This window comes from Heptranchias perlo, chromosome 3, assembly GCF_035084215.1.
Source record: "Heptranchias perlo isolate sHepPer1 chromosome 3, sHepPer1.hap1, whole genome shotgun sequence".
Classification (NCBI taxonomy): domain Eukaryota; kingdom Metazoa; phylum Chordata; class Chondrichthyes; order Hexanchiformes; family Hexanchidae; genus Heptranchias; species Heptranchias perlo.
The window spans coordinates 52,202,024-52,219,119 of record NC_090327.1 but is presented as its reverse complement, the minus strand read 5'-3'; the positions used below and the strand labels follow the sequence as shown (position 1 = coordinate 52,219,119).

At 39.9% G+C, this 17,096-nt stretch overlaps 1 protein-coding gene across 2 annotated transcripts in view; it reads left to right on the top strand.

Annotated features, from left to right (window-relative positions):
• Positions 1 to 17,096, top strand: part of smchd1 (structural maintenance of chromosomes flexible hinge domain containing 1) — a 217,336-nt gene that overhangs the window by 90,378 nt on the left and 109,862 nt on the right. For both annotated transcript variants that reach the window (XM_067979701.1, XM_067979694.1), the window contains exons 21-25: positions 692 to 791; positions 1,139 to 1,211; positions 8,568 to 8,707; positions 12,238 to 12,372; positions 13,595 to 13,822. In XM_067979701.1, coding sequence (XP_067835802.1) covers positions 692 to 791; positions 1,139 to 1,211; positions 8,568 to 8,707; positions 12,238 to 12,372; positions 13,595 to 13,822 — 676 coding nt within the window. The remainder of the gene's footprint in view (positions 1 to 691; positions 792 to 1,138; positions 1,212 to 8,567; positions 8,708 to 12,237; positions 12,373 to 13,594; positions 13,823 to 17,096) is intronic.

Here is a 17,096-nt window from a genome sequence, read left to right as displayed (position 1 = left end):
GATAGGTTTCTGGACACACAAGGCATCAAGGGGTATGGGGAGAGCGGGAATATGGTATTGAGATGGAGAATCAGCCATGATCATATTGAATGGCGGAGCAGGCTCAACTGGCTCCTATTTTCTATCTTATTGCTGTTTGTGGGTCCTTGCTGTATGCAGATTGGCTGCCACCTTCCCCTGTATTGCAAAAGTGACTACAAAATGCAAATTCTATCTTTTATACCTTTCGTGTGTGTATATTTTTATATATAGCATATAAATATATATTATAGTTGTTGTAAGACTGTAGTGTCAGTGAGTTCAACTTTGTTTTAATGAGTAATATCTTCCTCACCAACCATCACATTATATTTTGAAGCAGTTCTGCATCTGGTTGATAAAATGCTGAAAATCTTGGGGAACTTTGGTGTATGGGATTAGACACTGATTCAGACCAGACTAAAGGGAAAACTACCTCTAATTTGCTACTAATTGGCATTAAATTGGGCAACTCATGGTGTGGGAATAGGAAAAATGTTGTGCTCTTCTGAGGCACTGCTTTAATCTGCACCTTGACCTGGGAATATTTGTTGATGCTGGGTGACTAAAACTGTTAAGTGTTCCATCCCCTAGCATTAACACCCTTCACCTTGATTTGGTTTATAGTTCTTGTATAGAATGTAACCCTTTCTAATTTAAATGTACCTTGCAGTGGGTTAGAGCTGCGTTATGAAACCTTTGTGGCAAAAGGGACAAGTTTCATCATTAAAGGTGTAACAGCCAGGGGTCCTGTGAACAACTGCCAAGGCAAGGTATGTTTAATTACAGTTAATCCTCTAAAGCCTGTACAGTTTTCATTCTACAGTTCAACCCAGCAGCTTTTTTTTCCTGTTGCATGCCGATTGGTATGATTGTCCTGACATGTAATGCTGGTTGTGTGGTGCCAATATCTTGGTGCATTGTCATAGATTTTACTTTTTTTTTATTCGTATTCACTAAGTTATCTTTTGACGACAATTGCACTTCAGTCGATGGAATAGCTGGAAGACAATAATTTCTGTAATACTTTTGTTGCATTGAATGATCTTGTTAAATTTCCGTACGGAAATATTAACATTTATGCGCGTGAGCAACTTATTGTTGAATTATTTCTTTATAGAACTTCAGTCTTAAAGTAATCTTACCTGGATTGAAGGAGGACTCACAAATGTTAAAAATTAGGCTATTGCCTGGTAAGTTTCTGAATTCCACAGATTGATACAAATTTGTAAAAATTATTTTTGTTAGTATATATTAGAAATGTCATTCTGGTACATTAGCAAGTGGCAATAGAATCATTTAATGTGCATTTATAAAATTTGAGGCAAGCAGTTCAAAACATTCAGCTTAACGATTGAAAAGAGCTGTACCGTATTAGTTGGTTATGTATTGGTGTCAGGAGGGTGATTGCATAGCTCATGTGCCACATTTCAGCATGTCCCTGAAGAACACTGCATGGGACAGATTTCTTAACACGTTATCATGCTTTTCCAGCCAAATTAGAACCATAATGCTTCACTGATCATCGACATAGAAAAGTAAGAACAAATATACAAAGTAGTTTGACTGCTAAAGAGTTTTTATAATTATTACATTCACAAGTTCAACATAATATTCACCTGGTTTCTTGAAGATAAAATTTTGATGAATTGTATGTGTATAACCTCTGCTGCAAAATTGATGTTGAAATGTTAAGATTCTGTTGCACTCGTGCATAAGTCTTTTATTTGCGTATAACAGCTACAATCACATATTTCCCCCATTTGCAATTAGAGATAGAATTACATAAAATGTACAGCACAGAAACAGGCCATTCGGTCCAACAAATCCATTCCGGTGTTTATGCTCCTCATGTGCCTCCTCCCTCTCTACTTCATCTGACCCTATGAGCATATTCTTCTTTTCCTGTCTCCTTCATGTGTTTATCTAGCTTCCCCTTAAACGCACTTATGCTAGTCGCCTCAACTACTCCTTGTGGTAGTGTGTTCCACATTCTAATCCTCTGGGTTAAGCTTCTCCTGAATTGGATTTATTAGTGACTGTCTTATATTTATGGCCCCTAGTTCTCCCCTGCAAGTGGAAACATCCTCTACTTCTCCTCTATCATTATCTTATAGACCTCAGGTCACCCCTCAGACTCTTATAGAGAACAGAGCCCCAGCCTGCTCAATCTTTCCTAGTGAGTATATCCTCTCAGTTCTGGTATCATACTAGTAAATCTTTTTTGCACCTTCTCCAGTGCTTCTATCATTTTTTTATTAAATGGAGACCAGAACTGCTCACAGTACTACCAAGTGTGGTCTAACCAAGGTTCTATAGAATTTTAACATAACTTCTCTGCTTTACTCATTTCTAGAGGGATAGAATTGAAGTGTATTTAGTCCGTTTATGTAGCTTGTTGCTGATTGTTGATTGTTGTGATTTAGAAAGGAAACCCTAAGCAGTTCTTCAGTTTGTTTGTGATCTGAGCAGGGGCAGGTGATTCAATTGCAGTTTGCATCAAAGTCTTCAATAGAGTCAGCATTACAAAATATCCGACTATTGATCTAAATCAGGTACCTCAGGAGTAATTGGTATCTGAAATAAGCAATGCAAGTTCAAAATAACATCCCATTTATCATTATTGTGCAACTTACCACCCGAACTCTGTCATTCATTAAATGTAAAATAAATTTTTCAGTAGTATCGTGCTTTTTGCACAGTGAAATTGTTCTATATCTTGTCCTTCACCCCAGTACACAAGTGCACACAACACTTCTGTATTTGGACAGTCAAAAAGCATACACGCAGGTGCAATATATTGTATAGTATCTTGCAAATGAACTAAGCCTGCAAGTTAAATTTTAACAGTCTTTGTAGTTAAAGTAATTGCACTGATTACATTAATCCAAATAAAACAGTAAAATACTATTAAAAATATTGTGATGCTGGCTTTAGTAATTACAACATTAGAATGGTTAAGACCATGGGATTTGGAAAACTACTGGTGAGGCTCCAGAAGGATACCCTGCCAAATGTTTGTTATGCTTTGCATTCAGCAAAGTGTAGAAACCTCCAAGAACAAATATGTATGATCTGATAGCCTTTACAGAGACATGGCTGCAAGATGACAAAGGCTGGAACCTGAATATTCAAGGGTACTTGACATTTCGGAAGGACAGGAAGCTAGGAAAAGGTGGAGAGGTATCTCTGTTAATTAAGGATGAAATGAGTATAGTAGAGAGAAATGACCTTCGTTCTAAAGACCAAGATTGTAGACTCTTCGTCTTTAGAACTAAGGTAGAATCTGCAGCCAGGAGCATGAGTCCCGAAGGCTATGTTGCCTACCCAGTGCCAGGGTTAAGGACATGTCCTCCGTGCTGGAGAAGAACTTGGAGTGGGAGGATCCAGTTGTCGTGGTCCACGTAGGTACCAACGACATTGGTAGGACTAAGAAAAAGGTTCTGCTGAGAGTGTTTGAGCAGCTAGGGACTAAATTTTAAAAAGCAGAACCACAAAGGATTATTACGTGAGCCACGAGCAAATTGGCATAGGGTGAATAGGATCAGAGAGATGAATGCGTGGCTCAAAGATTGGTGTGGGAGAAATGGGTTTCGATTCGTGGGGCATTGGCACCAGTACTGGGGAAAGAGAGTGTTGCCCGTTGGGACGGACTACACCTGAACCATGCTGGGACCAGAGTTCTAGGGAGGTAGGTAGGGCTTAAAACTAAATAAGGTGGGGGGGGAGGGGAGGGGGAGAAGAAGGGTCCCGGTGGAGAGAAATCTAGAATGCTAAAGAGAAAAGACAAAGAAGCAGTGCAGGAAAGTGATTGGGGTAAGGATAACCAGACTGTGTCAGGAAAGGACAGAGCATACAAACAAGAGTCCACTAACAAATAGGGTCCGGGTAAGAAAAAATAGTAACACGACAAATAGGACCATAGTACAAAAAATGTTAAGATGTCTAAAAATGTTAAAAAGACAAACCTAAAAGCACTGTATCTGAATGCATGAAGCATTCGTAATAAGGTAGATGAATTAACAGCGCAAGTAGATGTAAACAGATCTTATAATTGCAATTACAGAGACATGGCTGCAGGGTGACCAAGGCTAGGAGCTGAATATCCAGGGGTATTTGACACTTAGGAAGGACAGGCAAAAAGGAAAAGGAGGTGGGGTAGCATTGTTAGTAAAGGATGAAATCAGAGCAATAGTGAGAAAGGATATTGGCTTAGAAAATCAAGATGTAGAATCAGTCTGGGTGGAGTTAAGAAGCATCAAGGGGCAGGAAACACTGGTAGGAGTTGTCAATAGGCCACCAAACAGTAATGGTAATGTAGGGGATGGGATCAAACAGGAAATTAGAGATGCATGTAACAAGGGTACTACAGTAATCATGGGTGACTTTAATCTACATATAGACTGGGTAAACCAAATCCGCAATAATACTGTTGAGGATGAATTCCTGGAGTGTGTACGAGGTGGTTTTTTAGACCAGTACGTTGAGGAGCCAACCAGGGAACAGGCTATCCTAGATTAGGTATTGTGCAGTGAGAAGTGGTTAATTAATAATCTTGTTGTGCGGGGTCCTTTAGGGAAGATTGACCATAACGTGATAGAATTCTTCATTAAAATGTAAAGTGAAGTAGTCCAATCCGAAACTAGGGTCCTAAATCTAAACCAGGGAAGCTACGAAGGTATGAGGAGTGAGTTGGCTATGATAGATTGGGAAGCTTCATTAAAAGGCATGACAGCGGATAGGCAATGGCTAACATTTAAGGAGCGAATGCATGAACTGCAACAATTATACATTCGTTTCTGGCGCAAAAACACAAAAGGAAAAGTATCCCAACCATGACTAACAAAAGAAATTAAGGATAGTATTAGATCCAAAGAGGAGTCATATAAAGTTGCCAGAAAAGGTAGCAAGCCTGAGGATTGGGAGCAGTTTAGAATTCAGCAAAAAAGGACCAAGGGATTGATTTAAGAGGGGAAAAATAGAGTGAGAGTAAACTTACAAGGAACATAAAAGCAGACTGTAAAAGCTTCTACAAGTATGTAAAAAGAAAAAGATTAGTGAAGACAAATGTAGGTCCCTTACAGTCAGAACTGGGAGAATTTATAATAAGGAACAAATACTTTGGTTCTGTCTTCATGGAAGAGCAAACAAATAACTTCCCAGAAATGCTAGTGAACCAAGGGACTAGTGAGAAGGAGGAATTAAAGGAAATTAGTAAAAGAAAAAAATAGTGCTGGAGAAATTAATGGGACTCAAAGCTGATAAATCCCTAGGGCCTGATAATCTGCATCCCAGAGTAGTAAATGAGGTAGCCATGGAAATAGTGGATGCATTGGTTGTCATCTTCTAAAATTCTATAGATTATGGAACAGTTCCTGCAGATTGGAGGTTGGCAAATGTAACCCCACTATTTTAAAAAGGAGGGAGAGAGAAAACAGGGAACTACAGACCTGATAGCCTAACATCAATAGTAGGGAAAATGCTAGTCTATTATAAAGGATGTGATAACAGGACACTTAGAAAATATCAACAGGATTAGACAAAGTCAACATGGATTTACAAAAGGGAAATTGTGTTTGATACACCTGCTTGAGTTTTTTGAGGATGTAACTGGTAGAATAGATAAAGGAGAACCAATGTATGTGTTTTATTTGGATTTTCAGAAGGCCTTTGATAAAGTCCCACATAAGTTGGTGTGCAAAATTATAGCACATGTGATTGGGGGTAATATACTGGCATGGATTGAAAATTGGTTAACAGACAGGAAACAGTAGGAATAAATGGGTCTTTTTCGGGTGGCAGGCAGTGACTAGTGGGGTACCGCAGGGATCAGTGCTTGGGCCCCAGCTATTCACAATATATATCAATGATTTGGATGAGGGAACCAAATGTAATATTTCCAAGTTTGCTGACGACACAAAACTAGGTGGGATTGTGAGTTGTGAGAAGGATGCAAAGAGGCTTCAAGGCGATTTAGACAAGTTAAGTGAGTGGGCAAATACATGGCAGATGCAATATAACGTGGATAAATGTGAAGTTATCCACTTCAGAAGGAAAAACAGAAAGGCAGGGTATTATTTAAATGGTTATAGATTGGGAAATGTCGATGTACAAAGGGACCTGGGTGTCCTTGTACACTAGTCACTGAAAGCAAACATGCAGATACCGCAAACAGTTAGGAAGGCAATGGTATGTTGGCCTTCATTGCAAGAGGATTTGAGTACAGGAGCAAGGATGTCATACTGCAGTTATGCAGGGCCTTGGTGAGACCACACCTGGAGTATTGTGTGCAGTTTTGATCTCCTTCGCTAAGAAAGGATATACTTGCCATAGAAGGAGTGCAGCGAAGGTTCACCAGGCTGATTCCTGGGATGGCAGGACTGTCATATGAGGAGAGATTGGGTCAACTCGGCCTGTATTCACTTGAGTTGATAAGAATGAGAGGGGATCTCATTGAAACATAAAATTCTGACAGGGCTAGACAGACTGGAAGCAGGGAGGATGTTTCCCCTGGCTGGGGGGGTCCAGAACGAGGGGTCACAGTCTCAGGATATTTAGGACTGAGATGAGGAGAAATTTCTTCACTCAGAGGGTGGTGAACCTGTGGAATTCTCTACCACAGAAGACTGTGGAGGCCAAGTCACTGAATATATTGAAGAAGGAGCTAGATAGATTTCTAGATACAAGGCATCAAGGGGTATGGGGAGAGCGGGAGTATGGTTTTGAGATAGAGGAATCGGCCATCATCATATTGAATGGTAGAGCAGGCTTGAAGGGCTGAATGGCCTATTCTTGCTCCTATTTTCTATGTTTCTAATGAGAGGTGATCTTATTGATACATAAGTTCCTGAGGGGACTAGAAGGGGTAGATGCTGAGAGGATGTTTCCCCTTGTGGGAGAGACTAGAACTAGGGGTCACAGTTTAAAAATAAGGCGTCTCCCATTAAGACTGAGATGAGGAGAATTTTTTTCTGAGGGTAGTGAGTCTGTGGAACTCCCTTCCCCAGAGAGCGGTGGAGGCAGGGTCATTGAATATTTTTAAGGCTGAGTTGGATAGATTCCTGATTAACAAGGGAATCAAAGGTTATAGTAGGTAGACAGGAAAGTAGGGTTGAGGTCACAATCAGATCAGCCATGATCTTATCAAATGGCAGAGCAGGCTCGAGGGGCCGATTGGCCAACCCGCTCTTATTTCGTAAGGTGTACTCCTACATGCATTTGGTTATGTCCTGCATTCAGCCATTCTGGATAGCAGTCTGGAAGATTTTAAGCTGAGTGACTGGTTTTGCCCAATGCTTGCTGAAGAGTAATCTTTCTCTTCTGCTTTGACTCCCACCCCCCAAACAGCACGCAAGCTAACATCGCTAATGTGGCAAGGTGCATCATTACATACTCGCCATTGCTTCCACGACCCCCACTCCCCAAACAAAAAATCTGAAATGTGGTGAAGCACTTACGAAACATATCCCAACCTGAACAAGTGATGCTTGGCCTCCAGCTGGAAGGAGGGGTGGGATACTACCTTTTCTGAGGCTGGTTATGGAGGCTTGCAACCCTTTTGTTCTCCCCACACCACCCCATGCTCAAACTTCCTCTCAAAGAAAAAGCAGCCCAACACATAATGGAAGGAAGCCAGCAGCAGTGACCCAACCATAAACAGGCAAAAGCAATGACCAACCAACAGGGCCACCAGAAGGTAAAACTGTTCTATAATTGCACCCCAGGAACCAAGAGCAAATTGCTTCAACTTTTATACCCATACTGCTCCTAGCATAAGCATAACAAAGATGAGAAGCATGATCAGTATTTTCTTTTTGCAAGCTCTGTACAATTAAAATAAACAGTGGCGTCATGAAATGTAAACTGTTTTAAATACAATTTTTAAAAGTATTTGAAAAAGCAAATTTGTATGCCTGTTTATTTACAAGTCATGTTTTATGATCATTTTACATACCTGCATCTGTTGTGTACTTTAAAAAGCAAAAATTAATTTCCATTACACTTTATATTCTGGAACATTAGCATTTACACACAAATCTTTAAAATATCATTGATTTAAATGTTCCAAGCTAAAAACCTTTATATTAATTTTGCTGTCCTGTGGGCAAGTGCACTACCCAATGTAGTATTGAGTCATGCAGCCAAGGAAGGTTCCAGGTTTATTCTTTCAACTTGCTGAATTAGCTAGTCAAAGTCAAGGCAACAGTAACATTGTTACATTTAACCTCAATGCCTCAGGAAGAGAAAAGAAAATCAGCCATGGTTACCACTGCTTGCTATCCAGTGACCTTTGCTGAAAGGTGCACGAATGTATATGTCTGGTACAAAATCTGGCCTCAGTGGTGATATCTTGCAAAGTTAAATAGCCTGCCAACATTCACTGTCTAGATTCACATGTAAAAAAATGATCATTTTGATAAGGTCCCAGAGAGCTGTTGGTGCCTGTGGCTCATAATTCATTGAAAGGAAAGGAGAAAAATTTTTAGTGGGATGGACCAAAAGAGGTAATGCTTGCTGACGCAGAAGCTCTAATACTGTGTTTATTACAGGACCACCACGTGAGTTGAGGATAAAACCAGATTCTAATAAAGTAATTATTGAAAATGGAACAGCTTTCCCTTTCCAAGCTGAGGTGCTGGATGAAGCAGGGAATGTTACAGCACAGCCTAAATTGGTGGTACATTGTAAGGTATAAATATATCTTTTTAACGATTGAACAACTTCTTGATTTTTTTTCCATTTACCATTTGCTCTGTTCGCCATTCTCCCTCACCATCCTCCCCTGCATTATTTTCATAACCCTTGATATAGACAGTTGCATTAACATATTTGCTGTACGGTTCTCTTTAGATTCACCTGACTAAGGGGATAATCTCCGAAAGCTTGTGATTTTAAAATAAATTTGTTGGACTGTAACCTGGTGTTGTAAGATTCCTTACTCTTTAGAGTAAGCATTAATGCGTTTTTAGATTTCTGGATATCTTTTTATACCACAAACTTCATGCTGATAATTTGAATTTTGTTTTCCTTGTGATATTTAGGACCATGCAGTAGTTTTCAAGTTTATATTCCTCTTGCTTACATCCAAGTTGTTTGTTATAATAACATTTTGGGCATTATTTTGATATGCATGGTTGACTGGAGTAATATATAAAAAAAAGTATTTGAAAATGATGCAAAATTTAGTGGTCGCACAATGATTTGAATTGTACAGTAGCTAATTGTGGAAAAAAACATTCAGTTCATAGAAGTGGAATTTGATATCTTACACGTGCAGTAAGCTGAGTTGTCATCAGCATATACCCAATGTTAACTCCATGGTATATAAATATAGCTAGCCTATCAACACGGGTACTGTGGAATTTTTGAGGTTGGTGTATTCATCTGTCTTAACTGTTTTTGCTCATTCAAGAAAAATTGAATCAAATTCTGAACTTGGACTAATTTACAAATAGTTGAAATTGTGTAGTTTGTACTTGTTTTGAATTGGTCTGTCCCATCAAGTAATTAAAAAGCATAGTACTACTATTCTAGGATGTGAATACTTAGGAGTCTACTCTGTGCTGTCCAATTTGCAGAAAGACACTATTGCTTTCAAAGAGTCAAAATGGTGGAGAAAAGTTGCTAGAAAAATGGCCTGTTGCTTGGTGTGCTTGGCATATTTTATAAGCACAGTATGTAGGGTTTACCTAGCAATCTATTGGTGGGTAGCACAAGACTATGGTAGCTATGTAGTTGTCTGTGCAGTTGTTTCAAAATGGCACTAAAGCCACTCTAATCTTTCTGTGGTTTCACCTACTAACACTTAAACGTGGGTAAAATTATTTGTCATTTTTGACTTGCAAGTTTCAAGAACTTGAATGTATGAATGAAAAACCTAAATTCTTGTAAATTTAGCTTAGACAAGCTAATTGTCTGCCTGGCCTGTTGTCTGTTTCTGTTTGGGTTTCTGCATGTTGGCCCAATTTTACTATATCAATTGAATTTAGTCACCCCAGTTAGTTTTGAAGACAACAAGCACAACAGCCTGCATTTATATAACGCCTTTAATGTAGAAAAACATCCCAAGGTGTCTCACAGAAGCATAATCACACAAAAATTGACACTGAGCCAAAGATGGAGGTAATAGGAGGGGTGACTAAAAGCTTAGTGTGAAGTAGGTTTTAAGGAGAGTCCTAAAAAAGGAAAGAGAGGTGAAGAGGTTTAGGGAGGGAAATCCAGAGCTTTAGGGCCAAGCCAGCTGAAGGCACAACCACCAATGGTAGGGTGAAGGTAGTGGGGCATGCACAGGAGTCCAGAGTTGAAGTGCTTAGAGGGTTGTAGGACTGGTGGAGGTTACAGAAACAGCTGGCGACTGTTATAAGAACATAGGAATTGCTAGATTGAAAAAAGACCACGGTCCATCTCGTTCACCAACTACCATCTTGGTAGTCGCATGATACAATGATAATGGAGTTGTTAAACTAATCATGGCAATCAAGCTCTATCAATTAGTCTACAACCGACCCAGACATGAGCAGAGGAAAACCCGCAGTGGTGGAAAGCTTTGGGAACCATAGGTGCAAAGTCCCCTGTTCCCCCTCAAGCATGCTACACTTATATGTCATGTCTCAAATTACTTGTACTGTATCCTAAAATATTCTTTTCTGCTAGAAATCTATCTAATTTGCATTTGAATGAATCAATACCATCTGCTTCCACCATCTCCCTTGGGAGCCTGTTTCGTAGATTTATCACTCCGAGTAAAATAATGTCCCTGATTTTAGCTGCACTCACCTGACACAAACAGGGCAGTGGGTGGCATTTAAAATAATGGTGTCAGTTGCATCCACCAATCCCGCTTCCTTCCCGGCATGTCCCCATATTAACCTGCTCATTTGAGCAGGCGAGCAGGACACCTGCAGGAAGGAATCAGGGTCCTGATTTAAATATGCAGATTGGGTCCAATGATGTCATTAGGACCTGATCTGCAATATCAAGAGGCCTAGCAGGTAAGTTTAAAATTAATTTTTCATGTTTTCTTGTGGGCCCGGAGGGGCAGGAGCCTTGGGCCTCCCTTGAACGCCCCCGATCACAGCAAGACTGTCTCCACGGGTCCCTGGCTGCAGCCTCCTGCCACTAGTTTACCCTCACTCCTGCTGGACATGCTGTCCATTCTAAGAAGGCCCTGCTGTTAGATTGGCAGAGTTTCCACATCCCCGGCCATGCCGGGTTCCTCTGCCAATTACACGCTCCCCACATCCTCCCTGTTGATATCTGGGCCAGTGTTTCCGCAGTTTACTTTTAAATTTCCCCGCTTCAAATGCAGGCCGTGTCCTCTGATTCTACTGTTCTGGACAAGGTGAAACAGCTAGTTATGGTCTACATTATTTAGTTCCTTTAGAATTCAAAAAATGGCAGTCATATCAATGTTCAGAATTCCAGTGAGCTTCATAATGGAAGGATGTAGGAGTAAAGAAAATCAGGCATGAAATTTATTTAATATTGAATTTACAAGAATTAAATTGTTAGAATAAGGCATTTAAGTAAGACTTAAAATTTAAGTTAAAATGTTGGAGAGAATAGGCAGGAAGAAGTGGAAAAAATAATGGGCAATGCAGGAACAGGGTTTTAAATCTTTTACTTAAATTTCTTAAATATATATTTTGGTATAATAAAAGTAATCTGACAAATAGAAGCGCTATGCAAACAGCAATATTTGGGTTTGTTTCAATTTCCATATTTAAGCTGAAAACCTCTGCGGGGGTGGGGGGGGGGAAAGGGAAGCTAGTCCAGGGACCTGAAATTCATCTAATTTTAATGATCCGGTTGAATTTTGTTTCTTGTGACATATTTTACAGATCTATCTATTCAAAGTGAGGTATTTAGAAATTAAATCTTTTACTTCGGATACCAAGTGGCTGCATCAATATAGCATGGTCAAATGTAGAGCTCTGAGCTTAAAGCTTCCAGTTAGCGCTGCATTAGGGCAGGTTTCTAATGCAGGCCCGTGCCTTCTAGGAACTGCATTGAGTCACTTTACTTTCACATGTACATCCGGCAGACGGAGGGTTCCATCATCCTGGGCCGGGGTTTGAACTGAGAACCCAAAAGAGAAAGTATAATTACCGCACCACTCAATCATTCGGGCTTGTACTCTATACCCTAACTCTCTACACTAGTTTGTCCAGTCCTTTTCTTTTATCAACATGCCATTATTTGTGTGCTGTTTCTTTTCAGTTTCTTGGTGCCCCAAATCTGCCTGTGTATACAGTGGATTGTAGTAACACTGGTACAGGAATCATAACTGGCCCTGTGATACATGTCCTGAATATTAAGAAGGACCAAACGCTGAAAGCAAGATTTGAGATATCGGTAAGAAAATCTTTTTTTGGTGATTTATTGTAAGTTATCTCAAATTTGTTTGATGCTCTGAACCGATAGGTACTGAAGTATAAGATATATGTACTGAAATCTTTACTTATTTATTATATTTTGACTTTCATTTACTTTAATTTAGTGCTTCAATACTAGGAACTGTTTAAGCTTGCTTATTTGTTGTCTGTCTTGTTGGCTGCTTTGAGCCAAGTTAATGAATTGTTTATATCCATGGTGTGACCAGTTGTTCCTCTGGCTGTTTTTTTCTTCCTGTTGCATTTTGGTTAAAACTAAACAAACTTAAAAGAAGGGCATATGATCAAACTAGGGCTAGCAATATACTAAAGAAAATCATGATTTATACAGAAGGTGTAGTGGGAAGGTGAAAAAGATTAGAAGGACTGAAAGGAATTTTAAAAATAAGTTTGCAGGAAATAGGGGCTTTAAGCATAGTAAAATATTAATTAAGGATGGAATAGGACAGCTCAGTGGTGATGGGAATTTAGTTGCAGAGGTTGGAGATATGGGGAGATATTAAATATTTTCAGTGTGGCCAAATGAAAGTGGAAATGAGAATGTGGCTGTACTGGAGGAGGAAATGGAGCAATTGTTGACGAGAACTGTAGAAAAGGCATTGATTCTGGTGGGAAAAATAGCAGAATTCAGGGTGGATGGCCACTGGGCACTCATGGCATGCACCCTATCAATTGAAGGAAGTCAGAGAAGATAGCAGACACTCTGACTGCAATTTTTCAATTCCCCTTAGATATACAAATTGTGCTGGAGACTGGAGGACAACCAGTGTAACAACTCTGTTCAAGAAAGGAGTGAAAGATAAAGTGGGAAACTGTAGACTAATGTCATTTGTTGACCGTTGAAATTCAAAATGTTTACTTTGTCCTAATTGACAACCATTGCAATCTGTACGGTGGAGTCTCTGTAATCTTCATATTTACATTATCCACTGGGGAGCTGGGGGTGCTATTATGATAAATAATTGAGATTCCACTATGCACAAAGAGTTTTGATTTCATAATGTGCTGACTGAGTTTATGCAAGGTACAACAATTGAAAATAGTATTGAGATATTTTAAGAAATATATCTTAATCGTACCAGGATGTTTTATTGCTGCTTGCTTTTTCATGGCTTCTTTTCAGATTGTGTTTTCTGTGTTTAATCTAATTTTTAAAAAAATATTGTGTGGTTCTTCATGTGCAGAGCTGTAAAGATGTGTCAGCCGTGGAGAAGGTAATCAAATTGCTCCCTAGCACTCAAGTCGCCAAGCTCCTGATCTTCAGCATGGATGGACAAAAGGCAACTCCTATCAAACATCAGGATGAAATCAACTGGATTGCTGGGGACATCATTCACCATCTTATCTTTCGGATGTATGATGAGGGTGATCGGCAGATTGTTGTTACTTTTTCTCTAGCTGAGAAAATTAAGGTAGACACTGGTTTCTTACCAACTTTTGCTAACAATCTCTCTTGTAAAGATTCTATAGTATTCTTTAAAATGCTTAAATTTATCATAGAATTGTAGAAATTACAGCATGAGAGATCATTAGGTCATTATGCCTGTGGCACTAGCAGCTCTTGTCATTTCATTGTATTCAATTTTAAGACTGGAAGACTATGCAGTCCAATCCCAGAAACATAATATCTCTCAATTGCTCACTCCTTTTAAATATCTATCCAGTTCTTTTTTTTCTCCCAAACTATCAGCTTTTATTGCCTCCCTGGGCATTCCATTCCAAAAGTAGTTAAATATAAATTGTCTATGCACCTTCCCTCTTTGATCATTTAACCTGTATCCCCTGATTTTTTTTTTGAGATTATAGCAATCTCAACTCTATTATTGGGATTGAATTTGTGTATTCCCTTAATGAGCCTTCTCTTCTCCAGAGTAAACAATCCCAAATTGTTCAATCTCTTGTAGTTCAGATGCCTTAAGATAGGTGTCCATTTGGTTGCCGTTTCTTGCACTGACCCCTGTGCCTGGATATCCTTGTTGTAATATGGTGACCAGAATTCTATAGTACTCCAGGTGTGGCTGTGCACTGCCTTGTTCAAACTCATTATCCCTTCCTGGGTTTGTACTTATCCCTCTGGTTGTATCGTAAGATCTGGTTAGCTTTGCTTACTGCTGCACACTGTTGCACTTTATAGAATCATAGAATGGTTACAGCACAGGAGGAGGCCCATTGAGTCCCTGCTGGCTCTTTGTAAGAGCAATCCAGTTAGTCCCATTCCCCTGCTGTTTTCCCTGTTTTTTCCCTTCAAGTATTTCTCCAATTCCTTTTTGAAAGCCACGGTTGAATTTGCTTTCCCAAACCTTTTAGAAAGCGCATTCCAGATCATAGCTACTCGCTGTGTAAAGTTTTTCTGTATGTCGCCTTTGTTTCTTTTGCCAATCACCTTAAATCTGTGTCCTCTGGTTCTCGACCCTTCCACCAATTGGGACAGTTTCTCTCTATCGACTTTATTTAAACCCTTCATGACTTTGAACACTTCTTTCAAATCTCCCCTCAACCTTCTCTGCTCTAAGGAGAACAACCCCAGCTTTTCCAGTTTATCCACGTAACTGAAGTCCCTCATCCCTGGAACCATCTAGTAAATCTTTTCTGCACGCTTTCTAAGGCTTTCACGTCCTTCCTAAAGTGCAGTGCCCAGAATTGGAGACACTATTCCAGCTGAGGCCTAACTAGTGTTTTTATAAAGATCTAGCATATCTTCCTTACATTTGTACTCTGTGCCTCTATTAATAAAGCCCAGGGTCCCATATGCTTTTTTAACAGCCTTCTCAACTTGTCCTGCCACCTTCAAAGATATACAGAAACGCTTCACATTTATATTAATATCTTGCTCTTCTGACCAATTTCGTAAACTTTTACCTTGTTTTCATATTTCCTCGGCCCACTGCTGACCCATAGTTTTATACTTTGGGAACAATCTTTTTTCTTAATCTCCTCATTGTTACCCATATCAGTCTATTCCCTCTGTTCCCAATGCCAAATTATATAGATATGCTGTAAACAGCAATGGCCCCAGCACTGATCCTTCTGGCAAGGGGCCATTCGCAGGTACCACGTCAGTGCAGCTCCATTTCATAACCACCGTCTGATTTCTCTGGTTTAGCCAATTCTCCGCCCACTTTAGAAAGTTGTCTCTTATTCCATGCCTTCCTACCTTGTGGACTAACCACTTATGTAACACAGTAACAAAAGTCTCATGAGATCTAAACTTTATATCCACAGAAGTTCTGTTGTCATTAAAGTCCACCATTACCTAGAAATATTGTAGTAAATTTGTTATACAAGACCTTCCTCCATATTTACTTCCTTGTGTCATATACTTAACTAGTTGTTTCATTATCCCCTCTTTCAGAGTGCCTTCTAATGCTTTACTCATGACATGCTTAGCTCACACCCTGTAGTTTCCTGAGATGTTCCTTAAACCTTTTTAAAAGATTGGTATTATGTTAGCTATTTTTCCAGTCTGCAGGCACTTTTCATTTCTAATGATTTCCTAATGATAGTGACGTGGACTTAACCAAGTTCATTAGCCACTTTAAGTGCCCTTGTATGGTCTTCCAGACCTAGTGTCTTATCTTCCTTAGCCATTGAACATCTTGCCCAAATAATTCTATTTCTGTTAGCTTTTTCTTTGTCGCCTTTGGGATCATTGTCTCATGGCCCCACGCTACTTTTTTTTATCTGCTAATTAGACATGCTTGACATTTCTGTTAATATCCCCCTCTCTTCTGACCAGTTTCTTGACTAATTAGTCAATTCCTTGACTAATTGTTCCACGTAACAATCCAGTATTGTTTCCAGGATTGGGCTTTCACTCTTGCACCTTTCTAGATTTCCAAATCTATCCTTGATAGATTGAAGTCACATGACTATTTGCTCCTGAATACACCTCCCTTATTTGACTGCAGTGTTCTTGGTCCAATCAGTCCCGCTGATGCAGTGGTATATGGAAGCCACCTGTAGTTAGTTTGCAGGCTCTACCACCTTAATTGTAGAATCTCCACAACTATCCCCCTCCTCTTCTCATGGCTAGTGTGTCTTGTGTCTCCTACGTGTTTCCCCCCCCCCCAAACACACACACATACTTGAGTAACCCCTTGCTTCACAGTGACTATGCCATCCCGTGCCTTTGTGTCCTTTTCCTCCTTGTATGTGTGGAGAACTATGTACCTATTGGACAAATCCGTTTCCTCTTTAAGAGAATCCGTTTCGTGTCTCCCTTCTGCTTTACCCTTTCTATCTGTTGGTGACCATTTTTTGGGATGTATCTTTCAGAAACCATTCCTCCTCATGTTGCAGCATGTAGCCTGTTAGTCCTCAAGTTCAGCATTTGTCTACTTGAGGATTGTAGCTTTAAAACATTACGTATATGCACTCCTGGAAACTTTGTAGGTACTGCTGACCATCCAACTTCTCTTCCTGCCCCCCATGTTAGCTGCTATTGTTAACTGTTACCTCTCCTCAGGTACTGTCCCCCTCCCTCTAAATCTGCCATCATCACCCAGCCCCCTCAAAACTGTACTGACCTACATCGGCTCCTGGTCCGGCAACGCGTCAATACTAAATTTCTCATCCTTCTGTGCCTTCAGCTGCCTAGGCCCCAAGCTCTGGAATTCTCTCTCTAAACCTCTCCGCCTCTCTACCTCTCTCCTTTTAAGGCACTCCTTAAAAACCTAACTCTTTGAC